Raw genomic sequence first — 19,533 nt, 5'->3', positions numbered from 1 at the left:
GAGCACATGGAGCAACTTTTGTGGTCGTATATGGAGTGAAACAGGAAATGAAGGCCCGTGTGAGCGGTGAAGTCACGTTAGACGACATCAACATACACTCAGAAATACTCTTTACAATTCGTCAACTAAACGCTAGTTTCCTCCGGATAGTTAATATCTCCTGGCTACTCCAGCCCCGCTGTCCATCTCAACCAAGAACACGCAATCTTTATGCATCAATAGCCAATCATGCGAATCTGGCTCTGATTGCATCGCCTTAAGGTCCTGTTTTCCCCAGTTGGAGGAATACGACCAACACCGCACAGTATCTGAATAGGACATCAGCAGCCAAGTTCGACTAGCCTTTTGAAGGGGTTTGGTCACTTACCCAGCAGTCGCAGCCAGTCTTTCGAAAGCCCTTCCTGTTGTCGCGTATGTCAAGAAGCCCAGAAAGACGACAATAAAGATGGTGATGACTCCAAGCTTCAGGTGCATGCTTTGAATCGCCTGAAGAATCCACAGCGGAGTGATGAGCATTAATGCCGCGACAAAGAATGTTCCGGCAGTGGCTACAGTCTCAGTAGCTTCGTCACTAAATATATGAACGTTCTTTGCGTCTCTTGGCGTCATGAAGCGCGGCGTTTTAGTGAAAAGACTTGTAGACTTCCCGATGGGATATAGCACGCTGTTTTCAAAGAATCGGCGCGCAAAAGTGCCGCCGTCGCTCGATAAAGATAGCAACTCTGTCTTGTGGTCGGGGAAAGTGGACTCGTCCGGCATGATGGCACCAGGGTTGTTTCTGAACCAATTCTGCACGTTGTTGACATTCCAGGATGGAGCCGCTTTCTGTGCTCGAAGTTGGGAATAGTCCAATAAGAGGCGATCTATTGAATCTTTTAGCAAGGACAAGTGATATAAGTTAGATCCAACGAACCGTATTTCTTTAAGAGTACAGTATACTCGTCAATCAGTGCTGTTCGTTCTGGCATGTCATCACGAACCGTTCCATTGTTGATGTCCCTCGGGGTAGACCATTCGCCGTGCTTCTCATCGAGCCTTGCTTTTTCTTCCCGACTGACACCACCATAAGGAACATTGATAATCTCTGGGGGCTCTGCCCCAACTGCCATGACTTGTGGTGACGCATACTTGTGGTCTAGTTTATCCAGTTTCTCTTCGCATTCTTCAAGCCGAGCCTGGAGGGTCAATATGGCTCGTGTATGTAGGCGGTCGAAACGGCGGACGGCGAAGAAATCCTGGTCTGATGCCATATACGAGGCAAGATCCTTGTATCCAGTGTATTTCCTGAGGCGCGACTCAGCGACATCCCACCCAGACCAAAGGACAAACGCAACTTACCATGGTTTATATTCGATCTCGTCTTCGCTCACCACATTGCTTAGTTCTGGCGACATCTTTGCCAGCAGGTATTGGAGCCTGATGTGAGCGGTGATCCCCGCCCCTACACATCAAGGAGTGGCGGACAGGCTTGAAATCAGGCTCTGCAGTCTCCGCATCTTGGATAAAAGTCATCGGCTTCCGGAGCAGCCGAAACCAATCAAAACAGCAGATACCTCACACCAGAATCAACAGGCGAAACTCCAGCCACTCTTTTTCTTTTCTTGTAAGATCGCATCTGATGTTTAAGGCGCGGGCGTAGCACAGCCACCAAGGCCTTTTCCCCACGCGTTCCCCTTGGGCAATAATCTCTCAGAGCTTTCTCTTTTCCCCTCTTTTCGTCAGCATCCAAGAAGAGCTGAGCTACTACTCACTACTATCATCACTGATCAATAACTACCGCTACTTTAGCCCCTCCAAACTTGGTTCGTTTGATAGGAGATGCCTAAACATCAACACAAGTTTGCTAGGCACGGCGGTAGCATCGACCCTAGGGAGAAGAATAAGAAGAAAGAACCAGAGGACACGCCTTCCCTCGATAGTTTCACCGACGACAACGCTCCCGAGGGCAAGGCTCCCGAGGGCGAAGCTCCCAAGCACAAACATGCCAATGATCGTGTAGCAACCCCGCCACTCAACAATCCCAGAAGACCCGGAGGTTGATAAACGTAAGTAGTAGTCAGCGTACATAGTTCTTCCAGGACACTCTGGATTGTCGACTGATCGACTTTTTGAGCATTTAGGAGAATATGTCGATCTCCAAAAGGGGCGCACTTCAACGAATTGGCACGCCAGTATGGAAAGAGGACACTCTGCGAGATAATCTTCTTATGGATGAATAGGATACATGGCGATACGACCATAAATGCAGCCCAGCTGTGAAATGGCATACGACATATTTGGGATCTCATTTGAAGACATAATAAATGGAAAGTAGATCAGATTTTAGAAAGATAAGGGAAAACAGATTTCAAGCGGCCCAAGGGCTTTCTTACATACCTTACCGCTGGTGTGATACTCATCTCTAACTACTTGTTCTGTTATTTCCTACGGTCAACCTTGAAGAATGTGCGAATGGTGACATTACAAGAAGTCCTAAACTGCTGTGCTTGGGATATCGAGCGAGCCGTCTGCCATGTAACGGCTGCCACATAAAGTACACGAAGTAGACGGCCCTGTTTTACCTTGATAGATCGGACTTGAGTGGCATGTAGAACTGGATGCATCTTCGTTTGCGCCCCAGCAAGAGGACTCAGCATGGAGCGATTCAGTGTCTGTCGATTAATCAATAAGATGGGGAGGGGGGCGGGGGCTTGGTGTTTTGGCTGTAGATTAAAACCAGGCTCTGAGGCCTACCTGGGTTGCCGGTCACATCATTTCCCCTTATCTGAGAGCTGAATCCGATAAGAGACTGCTGTTTAGCTGTTGATGCACAAAGGCAAAGTTAAGATCTTCTACTGCCTTAAGTAGCTTAACCCACTCTAGTTATATGCAATAGTATGTGGTACAACATGATGCAAGGCGCTCATCTCGACGGTAAAAATATGCATCCTAGCCATAGAGGAGATCCGTTTAAGGCCATGTCAAAGAATACGCCTTTAGTTTATCCCCTCACCCAGTCAACTTTGCCGGCTCACACCTCCTGGCCCTCTCCCCCATCTTCTGCTCCCAAATCAGCCTATCAGTGCAATTTTCCAGACAGACAGACACACACTTCAACCTTTTGAATCGATTTTCAAGGCAAGCTCAAAATGCCCGCTCTTCTTCTCATCAATTTCCCCAAATGTACCACGGAGCAATTTCCGACCCCAATCATCTCAAATTAGGAACATACTCCAAACAAATTACCTCTAGCTGAACGGCCATGGACCGCGGTGGTAGCTCAACCGGGTCGCCCAGTGGGACTCCATCCGGGGCCCAAGTGACCGCCCCTTACAGATCAGCCAGTTCAACTGTAAAGAAAGAGAAGAAAGAGGTGTATTCGTCCGGCGGAAATGTCATTGTTCAAGAGAATAGCAGGGGCTATGAAAGGAATGCACCTAGTCCCGGGTACTCATCGAGTGGCGCGGGGTCGTCTCGAAGATAGTGGAGAGAAGCCGTACATGTATGCAACACCCATCAACGTTCCTGACTAGTTTGCTAATTGACAGTCTCCAGACAGTGGGCCTCATATTCAATAATCTTCTGTATTACTCTTGCGTTGCGCCAATCACTGAGTCTTGGGTGGATAGGGAACTTATGCGACGACATATTGCCTGCGGAAATGCTATCACTACACTATTAAAACTTCCGCCCCATCCCCTGATCAATGACAGCAGAGGGGCCATTCAGTTCTGAGATATGCAAGTTGGGAATAACATCAAAAACAGCTGGCTTTGATTACTTTTGGCTCTCGATTACAGTGAGAGGCCTTCATCGCGGAGGGTGACGGACGCTAACCTCGTCCCTAGCATGAACACCAATAAACGTTCGTTCTTGATACAAAATGCACCATATTACAATTGCTGTCTTTAGATCCTTGAGTGAGAGCTGCTCGTGTAGCCTTTACTGCTAATTACAGGCTCATTGTATCACGACAGGACGTCCTCATGTGCACCACCACGCTGAAGAAGCAAGCCCGCTAAAACGTCGCTAGTCCCAGAGGGTTCCATCTCGAGACGATACTAGAGGAATACAGATCAAAAAGTGCCACTGCTGAAACGCACGCGTACGGGCTCGTTCGCATCAAGCCCCGCCTTCAGCAGAACCTGTGCCATGCGGGTTGACGGTCCGCTGCGATGATGCCGTGCGACCTCGAAGTACGGCTACACCTGACAGGCTAGAAGCTCGTGCGGTCGGGTCCGGGCGACCTCTTTCTTCCACAAAATCAGGGCTCTTTTCATAAAAGTGGTAATATATAATATCCTTTGGTCATACAAGAAGGTCTCCCGTAAGTCGAGCAATCGCGATTCCATACCCTCCGATTTCCATCGATAATCCCGCATTCGCGAAGCCTGGCTCCTCAACAAGCCTAGCTAATTGCCGCCTTAGTCATTGCGACAGAATGTATTTCATATCTTGTCACTTTTACCCCTATGCTGTTATTAGTATGTGCCCCAGGGCCAGTCCTGGGATAAATGCCCACTGTGTTGAGGTCATTATAGCGACCTAGAAAAGAAGTGAATGCCAAGCTCAAGCGCACCCTCTGGAAGCAGCGGGCCTCCGCCCAGATCTGGTGGTACTTTTAACTTGATCTGATATTGTAAAGGCACTGCATTATTTACTGCCCATTCGATAGTTAACAATAGCCAGCTCTGCTGGGTCGCACCTCATTATCAGGCAGAATACCAAGCGCAAACGCGCGGATGTGGTCCGCGATATGGTCCAGGTGTTTAGAATGGTGATTATTGGTTTCAGATGTGCCCTGGACACGACGGACCTCGCTGAAGCTAAACGAGTCCATCTTATATAGGCAAAGTGGGCATTGTAACGGGGCTTTTTCTTCTTTGCTGGCTTCCTCCATGTCTCCGAACCGCTTGTGTTTGGGACTGATTCCATGCGTTGTTTGCACGTGGATGGTCCAGCTGGCTCCGTCATCAAATGATAGTGACTTTTGTCCCCCCTTGCACGGCAGGCACCACCATTTCCCAATGAAGTGAGACGATCTCATGTGGGCAATCCAATCCGACTTTGAAGTATAAAGAGAGTGTGGGTCAGGACAGCCATTCAAAATCCAAGTATATGGTTGCAAATCCTCTGCCAAATGACGGCTATGATGTGTCAATCCTGTTCTTGTAAGTGCACTGGGCCGGACTTACCACCACTGCTCTCTATCTGTGTGCTGCTTTGGCAATATTGATCGACAGAACGGGCTCTGGAAAAAGCCACTTCTGCTGGACACTCGGAACTGTCTAGATCGTCCCTGGCAGCCACTGATCTTGCTCTGTCGGACGCTAGGACAAGATTTGTCGCAAGCTGCACCGTAGCTTCTTCAATGTTACCATGTATGTTGTTTCCCGAGCCTGGAAAGAGATGTATATCCAAGGATGGAGCATGGCTCGCATTGGATGGTATGGTGTCTCTAACACCATTTGTAGCATGCAAAGCAGTTATTAATCGGTTTCTCCTAACGACATTTGCTTCAATCAAGCGTCGCTGGGATACTGCGATTCGAGCTTCGTCCTGGAAGTAAATCTTTAAAAGATGTCTCCTATATCTTTCGTGGTGTCCGATATCAGGATCGTTAAGGAATTGCTCTTCCCCAACTGAACTTTTTAGACGATGAAATGCTTCTTCATCTTCCTGAAGTGCATGGTCTGCCCGCATGTTTCTGGATTTGAATGCATTCCGTTCAAGCTCTCGCTTTACTGACATCAAAATTCCAATGCATGCACCTATACAGTTCATTTGTACCGACCATGGATCCGAAGGACCTCCCATCTCATCACCTTGATATACGTTAGCAAGATCAAGCCGGGGAATCTCTTGGGTAACATGGGAACGGACCAAGTCTCTCGCACTCGGACAACGCTACTATAATACCATCCAAGCTGTCTTCTACCTCTTCTCTTGCCCCAGGAATGTCGATGAACTGGCTATCTAGGGAGGAAGAATCGGATTCTATGGCGTTTAATGCTTCTGTGAACCAATTGAAGGCGTTGAACATCTCCTCGAGCTGGCCTTCCTTTGACGGTGCTGGTATTTTAAGGCAAGTGTGAAACCAGGTTTGGCATTCTTTCACCAGACCGCTCAAACTCACTTTGGTTTTCATGGCAGTTATTCTATATGATATGTTTAATTGTTAGAGTTAGTACGATACGAATGGAATAGGATAGATTATGAGTGTCGATCTTGGGTTGCTGTCCTGCCTGAACTTAAGTCGTGAATGGGTTTGTAGCAGGGGTAAATGGGCTTAAATAGAACGCTGTATTGATCAGGATACAAGGTAGTATTGAAGACTCGACCAAAACCCGCACCTCAACCGTCAAGTTTAGTAAGCATTCCCGTGTCCATGGAATTTAGATTGCTAGGGAAGCAAACTAGATTCCCGGCTTCTCTCTCCTCATCACCGATCTTCAAAGAAGATGAACCCACATTATCAACTTGATGAGGTCCCATGTACCTTTGAATCCTAACCGTGTTTAAGCTGGATAAAACTCGGTGTGACTGGTACAGCCCCTGAGAATTGCTTGCGCAAGCTCCCGGGTCTCGAGGGACTCGATTGAATCGAGCCCCACTTGAGGCAGGAATCATGCCATGTGGAAATCTACTTGGCAGCAGCGTATTAAGCAATAAGATAGCACGCGCAGCTGCATCCAAACACATGACTAACTCGGGGCTGTCACACGCAGATCCAACAGTTACTCTACAGGACCAACGGCCATGCATACCGGCCCAACGGATAACTACATTCCTAGACGGCTACGGCGCGTAGGATCAACATCCAGGTTCGGGAAAGACGTACCGATCCAGGCCAATGTGGATATATATAGCCTCACTTTCAGACCTCACGAAGGGAGATAGAACCAAAGCCCTTAGAAGCGCCATAGTCGAATACTAGCTGAATCAGATCCAAACCCTTCAAGCCCTTGTCACAGGGGCCGACCATGAGCGGTACTCGAACATAAAGCAACGAGTCTCAAACCTGGCAGTGGGTGGATCTGGGAAGCGGGCTTCCCCCTTTCGGGAGGTATCTCAGGAGTGTCCATAGTTCTACTCCCTCAAAGTTCCGTAGGCCCTGAAACTTAAATGAGAACAAATTATCGGTGGATATAGTATAAGCGAAGTTCATTGATTGTACCGGCATCATGATTGCACCGTATCAGGTCCCCGGAGGCTTTGGGGCCGACCGAAAGCTACATCGGCTAAATTATGGCCTGGCTTTTAAATTCTTCCACTCGTATCGCGATAGTCTTCCTGCATACTATATATATATTCCAAATATGCGCACCGCCTGAAAGGCGCTTAATCAACCCTTATGATATCTGATTGAACTCCCCAAGCCCTATTCGCATCTTTCCACTTCATTCCAAGGCAGTGACGATGGCAAAGCTCTGCCTGTTCTGGCTTCTCACAATAACGGGTTGGGCTCAGTCAGCTCGAGCGGAGCTGGCCAGTCTGCGCGAATCGCCTTTCGCGTCGACCAAGCAAGCCGACACCAAATTGGTTGGATACCTGGGGGCTTTCTTCCTGGGTGCTGACCCCTATGTTTACTTGTACCAAAGCAATGGGAACAACCCAACCTCATTCCGCGCCCTCAACCGAGGCCAGCCTGTTATCAGACCGACTAGAGGCACCGGCGGGGTCCGTGACCCGGCTATCGTGCAGGGAGGCGGCGAAGACGAAGGCAGAAAGTGGTACATCGTTGGCACGGACTTGAATATTGGCAAAGTATAGGCTCGCCATTAGACCCAGTAAATCGAGAAAGAAGAAGACTAATTCCAATAGACGAACTGGGATGCTGCCCAACGAACTGGGTCTCGTGGCATATTTGTCTGGGAAAGCACCGACCTGGTCAACTGGGGCAACGAACGGCTCGCTGTAGTTGAAGACAGCACAGTCGGCATGGTGTGGGCACCAGAGGCACTTTGGGATGCATCTGAAGGTTGGTCGAAATCGGACAAGCGCTTTGTTGTAGTTCTTCGCTAACTGGAGCAGAACAATACCTTGTGCACTGGGCCTCAAAATTCGTAAGACCTATAGGCCCTCTACAGAATCCATATTACCCCAGAAACCTACGCTAAGTAGAAATACCGCACGCAGTACTCAGCGTCAGATACCCGACACACCGGGTCCCCATCCAACATCCGAATACGCTACGCCTACACGCGAGACTTTCGGACTTTCACGGCGCCGCAGACCTACATTGACCGCAGCCCGACCAGCATCATCGACCTGGACATCCTGCCGCTGTACCCAGACGTCGACAACCAGCAGTACGTGCGCTTCATGAAGGACGAGACCCGCAAGAACGTCTTCATGGAGTACAGCACGACGGGCCTCTTCGGGAACTGGACCCGCGCGGGCGGCGGCGGCTCGGGCACCATCGCCTCCCAGGTCGAGGGCCCCGCGGCGTACCGCGACAACCTGGTCGAGGGCAAGGTGCACGTCTTGCTCGACTTCTACGGCGGCGACGGGTACCGTCCCTACGAGAGCACGGGCGACTTGCGGGACAACCGGTGGACGGCGAGCAGTCGGGGCGGGTTCCCGAGCAACTTGCGGCATGGGAGTGTCCTGCCGGTCAACCAGACGTTGTTTGATGCGCTGAGTAAGAAGTGGGGATCGTAGAAGGGATGTTATGGGCTTGATTGAAAAAGCACGGAAGGGGTACAATACAGCCAAGCATGACGTATCAAAGACAAATAATCTAGTGTAAAGTGATGACAATAGCTGCTCTCCATCCCGAACGACAGAAAAACATAAACACAATTGCCCCTTTTTGACGAGAGTCAGGGGCAACATGAGGTTTGTATCCGCCTTTGCTCTCTGCTATGCTGCCCTTGCATAAATAGAAGGAGAGCATACAGAGTCCCGAACATAAGTCTCAACCTATTAATGTGGTGGTTTATCTTCCCATTTCTGCTTCTGGTCTCACCATCTCTGCAGGCCCCTGATACGATATGTCGTTCAAATAATAGGTAGCGCTTCGACCACGCACAGACCATAGATGGAGATACCGATAAGGGCGCACGTGGGTGGGGTCCTGACACTTTGACAGGACTGGTAAGGATAAAAGGCAGGCGGATCGCTGAAACATCTTTCTGTTCAATAAATATTGGTTTTGGAAGTTATCAGGAGGCCTGAGGCTCTGAGGCGATATCCTGGTTTGAACCACGAAAGAGCTTCGTCTCAAGCTGGCCTTGACTGCATCGCCATTCTTGTTTGGCCCCGCGACTGCTGCCCCTCCCCCTCCAGGGCTTCAGCCAACAAACAGCAGCCAAAATGGCCGCAACGGAATCAGCTGAAATGAACAAGGCGGAGTACTGGGATAAGAGATACCAGAGCGCTGACAATCAACCACCGCGGGAATGGCACATTGGCTACGACGAGCTGGAGGACTACCTCAAGGAGGACGTTTACCCCCACTGGCCTGCCGATGCGAAGATCATGCACCCGGGCGCGGGCTCCAGCCACCTGCCCCTGGAAATGCGCAAGAAGGGGGGATACACCAACATCACTTGCGCCGAGTTCTCGCCCAGCGTGATCGCGCAAATGCGACCTCTGGATCCCGAGATTGAATGGGTCGAGTGCGACGTGCGCGACATGAAAGACTTTGCGAGTGACTCGTATGATGTCGTGTTTGACAAGGCCTGTTTCGAGGCCTTCTGTGCTTGGGGTCCTAAGCACCTCCTTAAGGAGATCCCGGATGTCATCGTTTCGGATAGCCGACTGTACAGCCAGGAGGTAAATTTCAACACCATTCCAATTCTTCCTGACGGATTGAATATTCCTATGTGCCGCTCCAGACCCAAACTAAATTTTGCATCAGGCATACCGAGTATTGAAGCCCGGCGGCTGGTTTATCATCATCTCCGTCTTTGAGCCACGCTACGTGCATCATCTACTCAAGTGCGAGGGTACCAATTGGGAGGACGTTCACCCACCAAAAGCATTGACCGAGAGCGGCTGGATGCAGACCCGTGCGTACTGCCTGAGGAAGCCACAGCCCGATGCGGCCGTAGCCCACATGTAATCCAAGATCATCATCTTGTATTCTTTTTGTTATCTACACGATATATCCATACACAAGCAGTTGGATATAGCCGGTTTGATGAATGTCTTCAGGTAGTGGAATAGAGCGTCAACAAAAACGTCGATTACCAGGCACCACTGAAAATTTTCGTTGTTCGCAACCAACACTGGCAGTCAGTCAAGCAGCTTGGGACTATGGTTCCATTCTGCTCCGTGACTGGTGAGGGGGGCTGCATTTCCCGTCCCACTGTTCAATCAATCACAGCTCATCACGTCAGGGTAGTTCTTCCGAAGCGCGCATCGCGCAGCCACCACGCCGCTGACCAATAACATCCGAAGCGACAGGGGGTGTGCGTACGGCGCAGCAGTTACAAACCAACAACAACCCGATAAATCATCAACCTGGTTGATCCACTTCTTCTCGTTCACTAAATATGTACCACCATAACATTGGCAAACAAGTTTCCTGTCGACGAACCCTGTGTCCTACGATACCAAACAGATTCTACTGTTTGGGCTTCCATCTCTAAGACCATTCACTCAATTTTGGGTGGGCTGTATATGACAATGGGTCTCTTCGGGCGGTCTCAGCAAGCGGCATCATCGAAGGAACGAGTATCCATCTTTCGCCGACTCCGCTCCAAGATAAGCAACTCACGCCACGACGACGACGACGGTAAAACAGCTGCATCAGGTTCAACTCCAACATGTTCAGCTTTAAGTCCAGATGTTGGTGATGAGACACTCACTTCGGCTCGTGACGAAACGGACAAGGATGCGTCCCTCGAAGAGACAGGAACGGTCGAGTTGGCAGCCGTCAACTTGGAGTCGGCGTCCGAGTTAGTTATCATCGATGCGCCATGCAGCCGTCCTCCTACACCCCAAGGGAAGGAGGAGTTGGGTCTCTGGAGTGCGGCGTACCGCGAGGCTGTGGCCAGCCAAAACACGGTGGACCAAACCATCCTTAGAGTTGAGAGTATCCAGGAACTATTTGCACAGCTCGAGGCAACAGAGAGCGGGAGCCCGGACGACTCTCTGTTCCGCAAAGGCCTGAAACAACTCGAGAAGCTCAAAGGGCCTCTCCAACAGATGAAGCTAGTCCTCGACGTCACCAGCCCGCTCGCGAGCGCCGAGCCGGCAGCGGCCACCGTCATCAGTGTCGTTCAGGGTGTCACGGCGCTAGCTATATCCCTGGCCACCGCAAGGGAAACGCTCACCTCCAACATCGGCGAGATGTTGGAGCAGATGCAGGTCATTGACGAGTGCGACTCTGTGGCTCAACAAATGAGGGATGATCGGAAGGCAATCCACGTGGCCCTCGTTAATGTGTACAGCACAATGCTTCAGTTCTACGGTGTCGCCTATGAGCTACTGCACATGTCCACCGGGAGAATGACTTTCAAACTTGTCAGAGACGATACGAAACTCCCCGGAATCATAAGCAGATTCATTGTGCTTACCGGAATACTCAAGGACCGCATTGATATGGCGACAATAAAGATGGTGGAGGAGATCCACACTAGTATAATATCCAATGAAGGTAAGTCAGAAGCTATAATAAACACGGTCAAGACTTAACCAGATCAGCTGCTAACCAGTCATGTAGTCAAACAATGGCTCGGTTTCGACAAGATTCTGAGTCGTGACCGATTTCATACTGGGGCCGAGGGAGTAAGAAATGACGACGCTTGCGAGTGGCTACTGCAAGATCAGACCTTTAGAAAGTGGTATACCGACCGTGGATCAGCACAGCTCGTCTTGGTAGGGGAGATGGGCTGCGGCAAGACCGTCTTGACCACTTTTGTGACCAAGAAGATGCTTCTTCGGGGAGATCATCAGATTCCGCGATCGCTCGTATGTTACCATTACTGTCGAGACGACGAGTCCGGAAACGCCGTCTATATTGCCCAGAGCCTCGTACTGCAGCTCATTCACCAGCATGCCAAGCCCCTGGAGAAGCAATTTCATGACTGGTACAAAGCCACCTACACTCATAACAAACCTGTTCCGACGACGGATCTGGATGCTTTGCTGGGATACTTCTACGAAAGCGTGAAGGAGATCGGGGAAAATCGCGAAGTAGTTGTGATCCTCGACGGGTTGGACGAGTGCGACGCCAAGATTGCCAGCTTCGTGGACAAATTCAGGAAACTATCCGACGAGGTCCCTCATTTCAAGGTGATGTATAGTACTCGCCCGCACACTCGGATCCTGAATCTCCTCAGCCATGCTCCGCAACTGTCCATCAACTCGAAATTAAACCGGAGTCGAGACGAGACGCTCGCGAGACATCTTGTCAAGAAGCTGGAGCCTAAGCTGGGAGATGAGCAAGAAGGCAAAGAGCTCATGGATCTCCTGGTAGCACACCTCGCCCAGTCAGCGCAAGGGAGTGCCATCTGGATCCGGGTCATGGTCGATCTAGTCAACGACCAGGACATCGTCGACATCGGTGACATGAGGGACTTCCTCCGGGATACCCCACAGCCTCGAGAGCTTAACGACGTTTATGCCAAGCTATTCCAACACAGGGTGAAAGGCAATGCAAATGTCAGTACAATGCCAACAACCCGCCACCCCCGAAGCCAAGCTGACCACATTCCCTATCAAGCTGATTGCAACTGCATCAAGAGCCCTAGAGATTCTTGCCGTGTCCCGCCGTCCTTTGAGCATCGACGAACTGGCATACGCTGTGGCTCTTACAGGATTTGAAGAACCTCCTACAAGTCTTCCTACTATCGAGGCTAAACTGGCACGCAACAGACTTAAGCAGCTGATCGAGCCGTTTGTCACACAGTACAAGCCCGAGGAGCCAACGCTGCCCCAAATCAAATTGTTGCATCGATCGCTCCAGGAGTTCATCCTGCGCCACTCACCTTCAGATTGGACGAATGTCCATCTGCAAACGCCATTATTGGAGTACGAGTCAACGGGCGTCATGCAGAGACGCAGAGAAAGCATGGAGAGGCATATGTTCCAACTTTGCGCAACATACCTCTTGTTGGACGAGATCGGCAACCACTCGCTCCTTTCCCAGGACGAGGTGGGCTTCAACGCGATCAGTGGTATCAGCGACGACTTGTTTGGCACCGACTCATTTACCAATGAAAGCGCTAAATTTTCGGAGGTGAGGCCGGATCGCGATGCCACTTTTGATCCTGTCGCGCTTAGTATGGGTCCGTTCTTCGTCTATGCTGCGTGCTACTGGCTTGAGTACCTCAGCAAGTTGGTTGACCCAACCCCTGAGATGGTCGAGCAGATTATCCGTCTTATGGAACCGGGCTCGGCGAGACTGCGCAACTGGGGCGACCAGTACTGCCGTCCCGAGTGCACCTTTGCCACAAAGTTTGAATTTGCTGCTGAGCAGTTGGATCCTCTCAGTATTGTCGCGTTCCATGGGTCCGATGACATCTTCAGAGCCATGCTCACACAGGCGGAGCGGTTCGCAGGGCCCGAATTCCAGCCAACCGAGAACTTCGTAAATAAGCGAATGCTCGGATCTGATGATTCCCAGACGACCACCGTCTTCCGCACAGCAATGATGAAATTCGTTAGAGGAGACGCGACCAGGCTGCGGGTGCTGTTCCTTGACGACCGGACAGGGCCCGACCTGCGGGTATTTGGCTTCTTTCGGGGCCTCATCAACGCGTGGCGCCGGTTCGACAGGGCCGAGACGCCGGACCGACGGTGGAGCGACCTGTTCGACCTGGTCCAGTATGCGTCCGGGGACATGGTGCGGGACGCGTGGGCCAACTGGCTGCTATGTGAGGCGGCCCGTAGCGGCTGCATCGGCGTGATGCAGCGGCTGTTCGACGAAGCATCCCACAACGATGCGCTTCGGTCGCAGCTGCTCGTCGACGCCAAGCGAGACGGGGACTATAAGGATTCCGAAATCTTCTGGCAGATCCACCAGTCGGTCGGCGAGGCCGTCCTGAGCAACTCGGTCGAGGCCGTCCGGTTCCTGCTGGACCAGCCGGGTATCGCGCCGCACTTCCGCCACCGCAACCACCGCAACTACACCGTCTTCTTCATGGTGGCGTCTCACCGTAACCCAGTCATACTGGAGCTCCTGCTTTCGCGGCTGCCGTCCCTGTGCGATGGCGACGACACCGAGGCCGCGCGCCTTATCAACCAGGTCAACAACGCCGGCGACACGGCGCTGAACCAAATCGTCTTCTCGCCCCGGGGCTCGGTGGAGCGGCTTCGGTGCATCGAGCTCCTCCTCGCGAGCGGCGCCGATCCGAACCTGCCCCACGACCCGATCGACAGCCGGCCCTTGGCCCAGGCCGCCGTCCGGGGCGACCTCGACCTGATCCGTCTGTTGGTGCGGTGCGGCGGCGACGCCGTCGATCCGGGATCCCTTTTGGTCCCGGCCGGCGACGGGGGCGACGAGGGGCGCACAAGGAAGATGACGCTCAAGTTCCCGATGTTGGAGCAAGAGGAAATGCTCCCCCAGGTCGTCGACCTCCTGACCGAGCTTCTGGCGGCTCGGCGAGATGGAAATCCAGGAACTTTAGGGTAGATCATCACACTTTCGGCTATATATTTGTAGCTCTATTTCAATAAGCACGCTGGGCATGAACCGAGAGCGGCTACATACATATCTTTACGACAAGAAATGTCGCGAAAACAGTGAAGTGGGCGTCGCACGAGACGGGAAATGAAAACACGAGGGACGGTAAAGAGTGGGCTGGTGTCGGTTTAAGGCGGGGTTGCGGGAGCCAGCAAGTCCGATAATAACAGGATTCGTGTCGATGCAGTACGTTTCATATTGGCCCAAACAGCCCATACCCGACCCGAGACCCTTATTCTTGTGACACCCTAGCCGTGTGTGGTTATGACGACGTGTGTTTGCTTCTGGTTCCGTAGCGGGTAGGCAGTCGGGGGCTATCGCGTTCAGCCAACCAATCAGCACCGTTAGTTGGTAGATATTGTAGAGTTCGAGCAAGCCAACTGCATATGCAACGCCCTTGACATTCCAACCGCAGCGGGTCCGTCCGGTCCCGATATGAAGCCTAGCACGCATTCTTGTCAGCTAGCCGCGATGCCTCATTCCTCACAAACCTGGGTATTTGGACGACCCCTGAAGCCCAGTTACCCTCACAAACATGGCAGACCAACCCGTCATTCCAGACTGGATTAAAACTATGACATATCTCCAATGCGCCTGGCTGGTTGTAAGTGGTTAGTGTCTTTCTTGTTAAAGGTACCAATGCTGAAATATCGACATACGCAGCTGGCGACGTTCACCGTTGGAAGCTATCTTTACAACGTCTACCTGCACCCGCTCCGAAAATTCCCGGGCTCATGGACGCACAGGGTCTCGCGCCTCCCCTGGGCCTACCATTCGCTCCGGGGCGACCTGCACGAGCACCTGCTGCGGCTTCAGCGGCAGCACGGCACGCACGTCCGCATCGCCCCGAACGAGCTCATGTGCAGCGGCGGCACGGTGTGGAAAGACATGTACGCCGCCGCGGCGCGGGGCAGGGAGGAGATTGCGCCCACCCACCACCTGCTCTTCCCCAGCCGCTTCGACACCCCGCACTTCATCGTCGACCCGGACGCGGCCAGGCGCGGCCGGATCCGCGGCGCGCTGCTTCCGAGTTTCTCGGAACGTTCGATGCGGCAGTATGAGCCCACGATCCAGCGGTATCTGGATCTCTTCTTGCGAAGACTTCAGGAGAATTGCGATGGGGGCAATCGCTCAGTGAACGTGCGAGACTGGTGTGAGTTAACATCTACGACAGGTCAACTCCTAACCATCCCTATAATGGTAAACTAACTTACAACTATAATAGACAACTATTTCGCGTTTGACGTGTTGGGTCAACTCGCTTTTTCTTCAGACTTCCAATGTCTGGAAAACTCGGAGCTCCACCCTTGGATAAGCAGCATGTTTTCCGATAGTCTCTTTGGCCCCGTTTGCTTGTCGGTCCTCGTCAACTTGGGATTCCAGATGGCGGTGGACCTGCTCTACAAACAGCTCGGGGCGCGATTCAGGAAGCTGAGACAGTCTGCGAGATTAAAGGTCTTCGAAAGACTTGACAGCGAAAAGCCGCGGGATGATTTTACAGAGGTTTTGCTCCGAAAATTGGGGACGGTGAGTACTTCCCTTCCTTCATCCCTTGCTTGGCTACCACTACCCTTGTAGAGACGTGGACTGAGATACCGACCTGCAACAGGACACCGGGACCGAGGCCATTCTGATGACCGGCCCCACCCTCATATTCGCCGGCTCTGAGACGCAAGCCACTCTCCTCTACGGGCTGACCTACTTGCTGATCACGAACCCAGCCGCGCTCCAAAAGCTTAACGGGGAGGTCAGGGGTGCTTTTGCTCAGCAGGAGGATATCACGTACACTGATGTTAGCCGTCTGAAGTACCTCGTTGCCTGTATCAACGAAGGGCTGAGATGTTTCCCGTCGGTGGCGAATGCGTCCACGAGGCATGCCCCCTTAAGCGGCTGCGTCATCAACGGTGCCTTCGTGCCAGGTGGTGTGCGTTCGTCCCTGCCCTTGCCCTGCTTACTTGTAAGAAAAAGAAATTCTACAAAGGCTAACCTGGGGCCACAGACAATCTTGGGAATCTATCATTATGCTATGTACCACAATGCCGCATATTTCAAGGACCCTGATGGGTTTCACCCGGGACGCTGGCTTGGCGATCCGTAAGCCAAGCGACCCCCTCGCGCAACACCCCCTTAACGCAACAGCTTCTTTAAATATTAATTAAAAATCGAAAATAATAGATAAAATTACGTTTTAAACTAATTTATAGTATTTTAAATAAAAAGAGTTAGAATAAAGTTTTTTAATAATATATACGTTTTTATATTAATTAATATTAATTTTATAAAATAAATCTTAAATAAAGAAATATTACCTTTAATTTAATAAAATAAAAGATTTTAAAACTTATTTATTAATTAAACTCTAAATTATACTTATTTAAGCTTAAAAAAGATTTAAAATAAAATTATTTAAAAAGTTATTATAAAAAGAAATAAAAAGTGTTATATTTTATTAAGAAATAATAAAGTTTATATTTAAATATTAAATAAAACATTTAAAATTAAATATTCTTTAAGTTTTTTTAAAAAATCTTTTTTTATTTATAGTTATATATAAATTTATAATTTAAAAAGTCTTTATTTATTAAAGATTAAAAAGTTATTTAGATTTTTCTTATTAAGTACCTTTCCTTATATTTTATTAGGAAAAGTACTTAATATTTAAAAACTATTTTTAAATAATTATTTAAAAATAAAAGTGATTTTTTAAATTTTTTCTAATATAATATATTACTTTATTATATATTTAATTTATTATAAATTAAAAAATTATAATTTTCCCATTTTTATTCAATTTTATATTATATTTTTAAAATAGAGCTTTTAGGTGTAAAAGGCCGTTGCATTACCCAGGTGTTGCACGAAGGGGTCGCTTGGCTTAATACGCAAATGACCGGAGAGAGCTGTTCCAACCCTTTGCCATTGGTCCACGTGACTGCCTGGGCAAGATGTGAGCCAAAATTCAATTCGCCCTACCCTTCTGCGTTCTACGTTCATCCCGCAACTAAATTTCGGGATACCAGGCTCGCTCATGCTGAGATAAGGATGGTCTTGGCCACGGTGATTCTCAACTTCGACATGGAGCTCGCCGAAGAGCAGCCCAATCTGTTGAAGGAAATGAGGGCATATGGGGTGTTTTGGTCGAAACCGGATTTGAACCTCCGGTTGAAGCCAATAAAGTAATAGGTTGAAAAGTGCTTGCTGTTACCTAGCAGATGCAGAGCTGGGATGTGGCAGAAATGCCTCTTTCTTGCTCGGCGGTCCAATTGTTCTAGGAGTTAGGGTTTCCGCTGTGGCAGGCCCAGTCGATCAAACCATAGAAGAAAAAGGCAATGTGTTGTCAATCAGATTGTTTTTATCATTTTATTGTTTTCGGTACTAGTGCCACAACAAAGCATTGTTCGAAGTCTGTCGAGACAAAGAGCCATTTGCGGACTCAGGGGTTGACTTTAGCTTTTAAACTCCGGCCTACTGCACTTCAGACGAGACGAACCCAATTTCAGGCCAAAACACAAGCCACAGTCGCAAAGCCACAGCACTCAGCGTTTGCATTGCACCAATTGATTGAGAGGCATCAACTCCACCTGGGGCATTCAGCTTGAGGCAGTAACAACCAACCAATCTCCGTTGCACGCGGAAACCTTCCTCTGAACGACTACAGAAAACAAATAATTCAGATCTTGTCTCTTGCGCAAGCCATTTTACCGAACTCATCAATTCTTCACCAACAGGCACCACTTGAATTTGGACTGCCGAACACTAGAAGTCGGCCACACACCATGTCACAGCAACGCCCCACCAAACCGGCCATGCAGTGCCTGGTCGACTTCTACGACCCTGCCACCAAGGGTCAGGACGTAGGCGGCCGCACCCTGGACCAGATCCTCGCCTGGCGCGACACGCGCCTCGAGTCGCAGCACGATTTCATCCAGATCCTCTTCCCCCTGCCCGAGGGCTCCATCGTCAACCAGCTGGCCCCCGTCGTCGACGAGGAGACCTTCCTGTACCTGCGTCAGGACAGCACCGGCTTCAAGCGCACCATGCGCCGCGCCCTGACCCGCATGCTGGCCTTCTACGGCTTCGACATCGCCTGGGACCAGGACGCCGCCGGCAACTGGGCCGTGGCGGTGACGGCCAAGCCCGGCGCCGAGGACGAGAGCTTCCCGCGCTGGGTCCGCCCCTGGACCACAACCACCTGCGCATCTCGCGCATCCTCCGCAGCCTGCGCGTGCTGGGTCTCGGGGACGAGGCGCGCGCCTTCTTCCGGGCGCTGGCCTGGGTCGTGGACACGTACGGCCGCATCGGCGCCGGCAGCATGAAGTTCTGGAAGCGCGCCGTCGAGCTGCCGCTGCACATTGCGCCCGATGGCACCGAGGTGGACTGGTTGGAGAAGTATGGGGAGAAGAAGGAGACGGACAAGACGAAGACGGAGAAGAAAGACGAGGAACCACCAGCGGCGGAACCTGAAAAGAAGGCCTAACTCACATGAGTGAGCTAGGGGTGACTTGGGTATTGATTATTCATCACGATTGAATGCTGCGGTTACACGTGGTCATAGACGATAGAGGATACACCTGGTAATAAAATAGAAATGTATCATGAAACCTGCTAATTATATCTTCTGTCTCAACATATATGTGCCAATTTCGCTACGGTCTCTGTTGACTCACTAAGGCCTTTGACAAAGGGTCAACCAGGTTTGGTGCTTCGTATAGATTTCTTTTGTGACTAACTATAATTGCTGAAAGACGCATGCACCATTAGAGCTGAATAATTGATTTACATGGAATGCCCAGGTGGCAAGCAGTTGGCAGGCAAAATACGTAAATGATCGGCTGTGTTGCTGACCCCTCGGACCCCCTTGCTTCCTCTCGTTCATATCGCTCCGCCTGACCCGGGAATCTCGACTCACCTTTTTG

General features: G+C 50.6%; 7 protein-coding genes across 7 annotated transcripts; 6 read left to right on the top strand and 1 right to left on the bottom strand.

Annotated features, from left to right (window-relative positions):
• Window positions 1–363: 363 nt before the first annotated feature.
• Window positions 364–1,394, bottom strand: PG985_002979 (uncharacterized protein; the record flags this gene model as incomplete). Its single annotated transcript, XM_066822748.1, has 3 exons — window positions 364–863; window positions 914–1,284; window positions 1,339–1,394. The coding sequence occupies 3 exons, from the start codon at window positions 1,392–1,394 to the stop codon at window positions 364–366; spliced, it is 927 nt and encodes a 308-aa protein (XP_066690180.1).
• Window positions 1,395–1,818: 424 nt separating this feature from the next.
• Window positions 1,819–2,040, top strand: PG985_002978 (uncharacterized protein; the record flags this gene model as incomplete). The annotated part of the gene is made up of 1 exon (XM_066822747.1): window positions 1,819–2,040. The coding sequence occupies one exon, from the start codon at window positions 1,819–1,821 to the stop codon at window positions 2,038–2,040; it is 222 nt and encodes a 73-aa protein (XP_066690179.1).
• A 5,358-nt stretch (window positions 2,041–7,398) lies between these two features.
• PG985_002977 (glycoside hydrolase family 43 protein) lies at window positions 7,399–8,643 on the top strand (the record flags this gene model as incomplete). The annotated part of the gene is made up of 4 exons (XM_066822746.1): window positions 7,399–7,746; window positions 7,804–7,960; window positions 8,014–8,045; window positions 8,104–8,643. 4 exons carry the CDS (start codon window positions 7,399–7,401, stop codon window positions 8,641–8,643), a joined length of 1,077 nt encoding a protein of 358 aa, XP_066690178.1.
• A 654-nt stretch (window positions 8,644–9,297) lies between these two features.
• On the top strand, window positions 9,298–10,048 carry PG985_002976 (uncharacterized protein; the record flags this gene model as incomplete). The annotated part of the gene is made up of 2 exons (XM_066822745.1): window positions 9,298–9,759; window positions 9,845–10,048. The coding sequence occupies 2 exons, from the start codon at window positions 9,298–9,300 to the stop codon at window positions 10,046–10,048; spliced, it is 666 nt and encodes a 221-aa protein (XP_066690177.1).
• A 566-nt stretch (window positions 10,049–10,614) lies between these two features.
• Window positions 10,615–14,566, top strand: PG985_002975 (NACHT domain; the record flags this gene model as incomplete). The annotated part of the gene is made up of 3 exons (XM_066822744.1): window positions 10,615–11,587; window positions 11,654–12,594; window positions 12,656–14,566. 3 exons carry the CDS (start codon window positions 10,615–10,617, stop codon window positions 14,564–14,566), a joined length of 3,825 nt encoding a protein of 1,274 aa, XP_066690176.1.
• A 586-nt stretch (window positions 14,567–15,152) lies between these two features.
• On the top strand, window positions 15,153–17,797 carry PG985_002974 (uncharacterized protein; the record flags this gene model as incomplete). Its single annotated transcript, XM_066822743.1, has 5 exons — window positions 15,153–15,221; window positions 15,281–15,770; window positions 15,843–16,144; window positions 16,227–16,545; window positions 17,451–17,797. The coding sequence occupies 5 exons, from the start codon at window positions 15,153–15,155 to the stop codon at window positions 17,795–17,797; spliced, it is 1,527 nt and encodes a 508-aa protein (XP_066690175.1).
• Window positions 17,798–18,393: 596 nt separating this feature from the next.
• Window positions 18,394–19,094, top strand: PG985_002973 (uncharacterized protein; the record flags this gene model as incomplete). The annotated part of the gene is made up of 2 exons (XM_066822742.1): window positions 18,394–18,741; window positions 18,774–19,094. The coding sequence occupies 2 exons, from the start codon at window positions 18,394–18,396 to the stop codon at window positions 19,092–19,094; spliced, it is 669 nt and encodes a 222-aa protein (XP_066690174.1).
• Window positions 19,095–19,533: the final 439 nt, after the last annotated feature.

The sequence above is a fragment of the Apiospora marii genome, assembly GCF_038362585.1.
Source record: "Apiospora marii strain CBS 49790 chromosome Unknown utg000002l_segment0_segment0, whole genome shotgun sequence".
Classification (NCBI taxonomy): Eukaryota; Fungi; Ascomycota; class Sordariomycetes; order Amphisphaeriales; family Apiosporaceae; genus Apiospora; species Apiospora marii.
The sequence above is the reverse complement of the archived record's forward strand: the minus strand, read 5'-3'. Positions and strand labels throughout refer to the sequence as shown.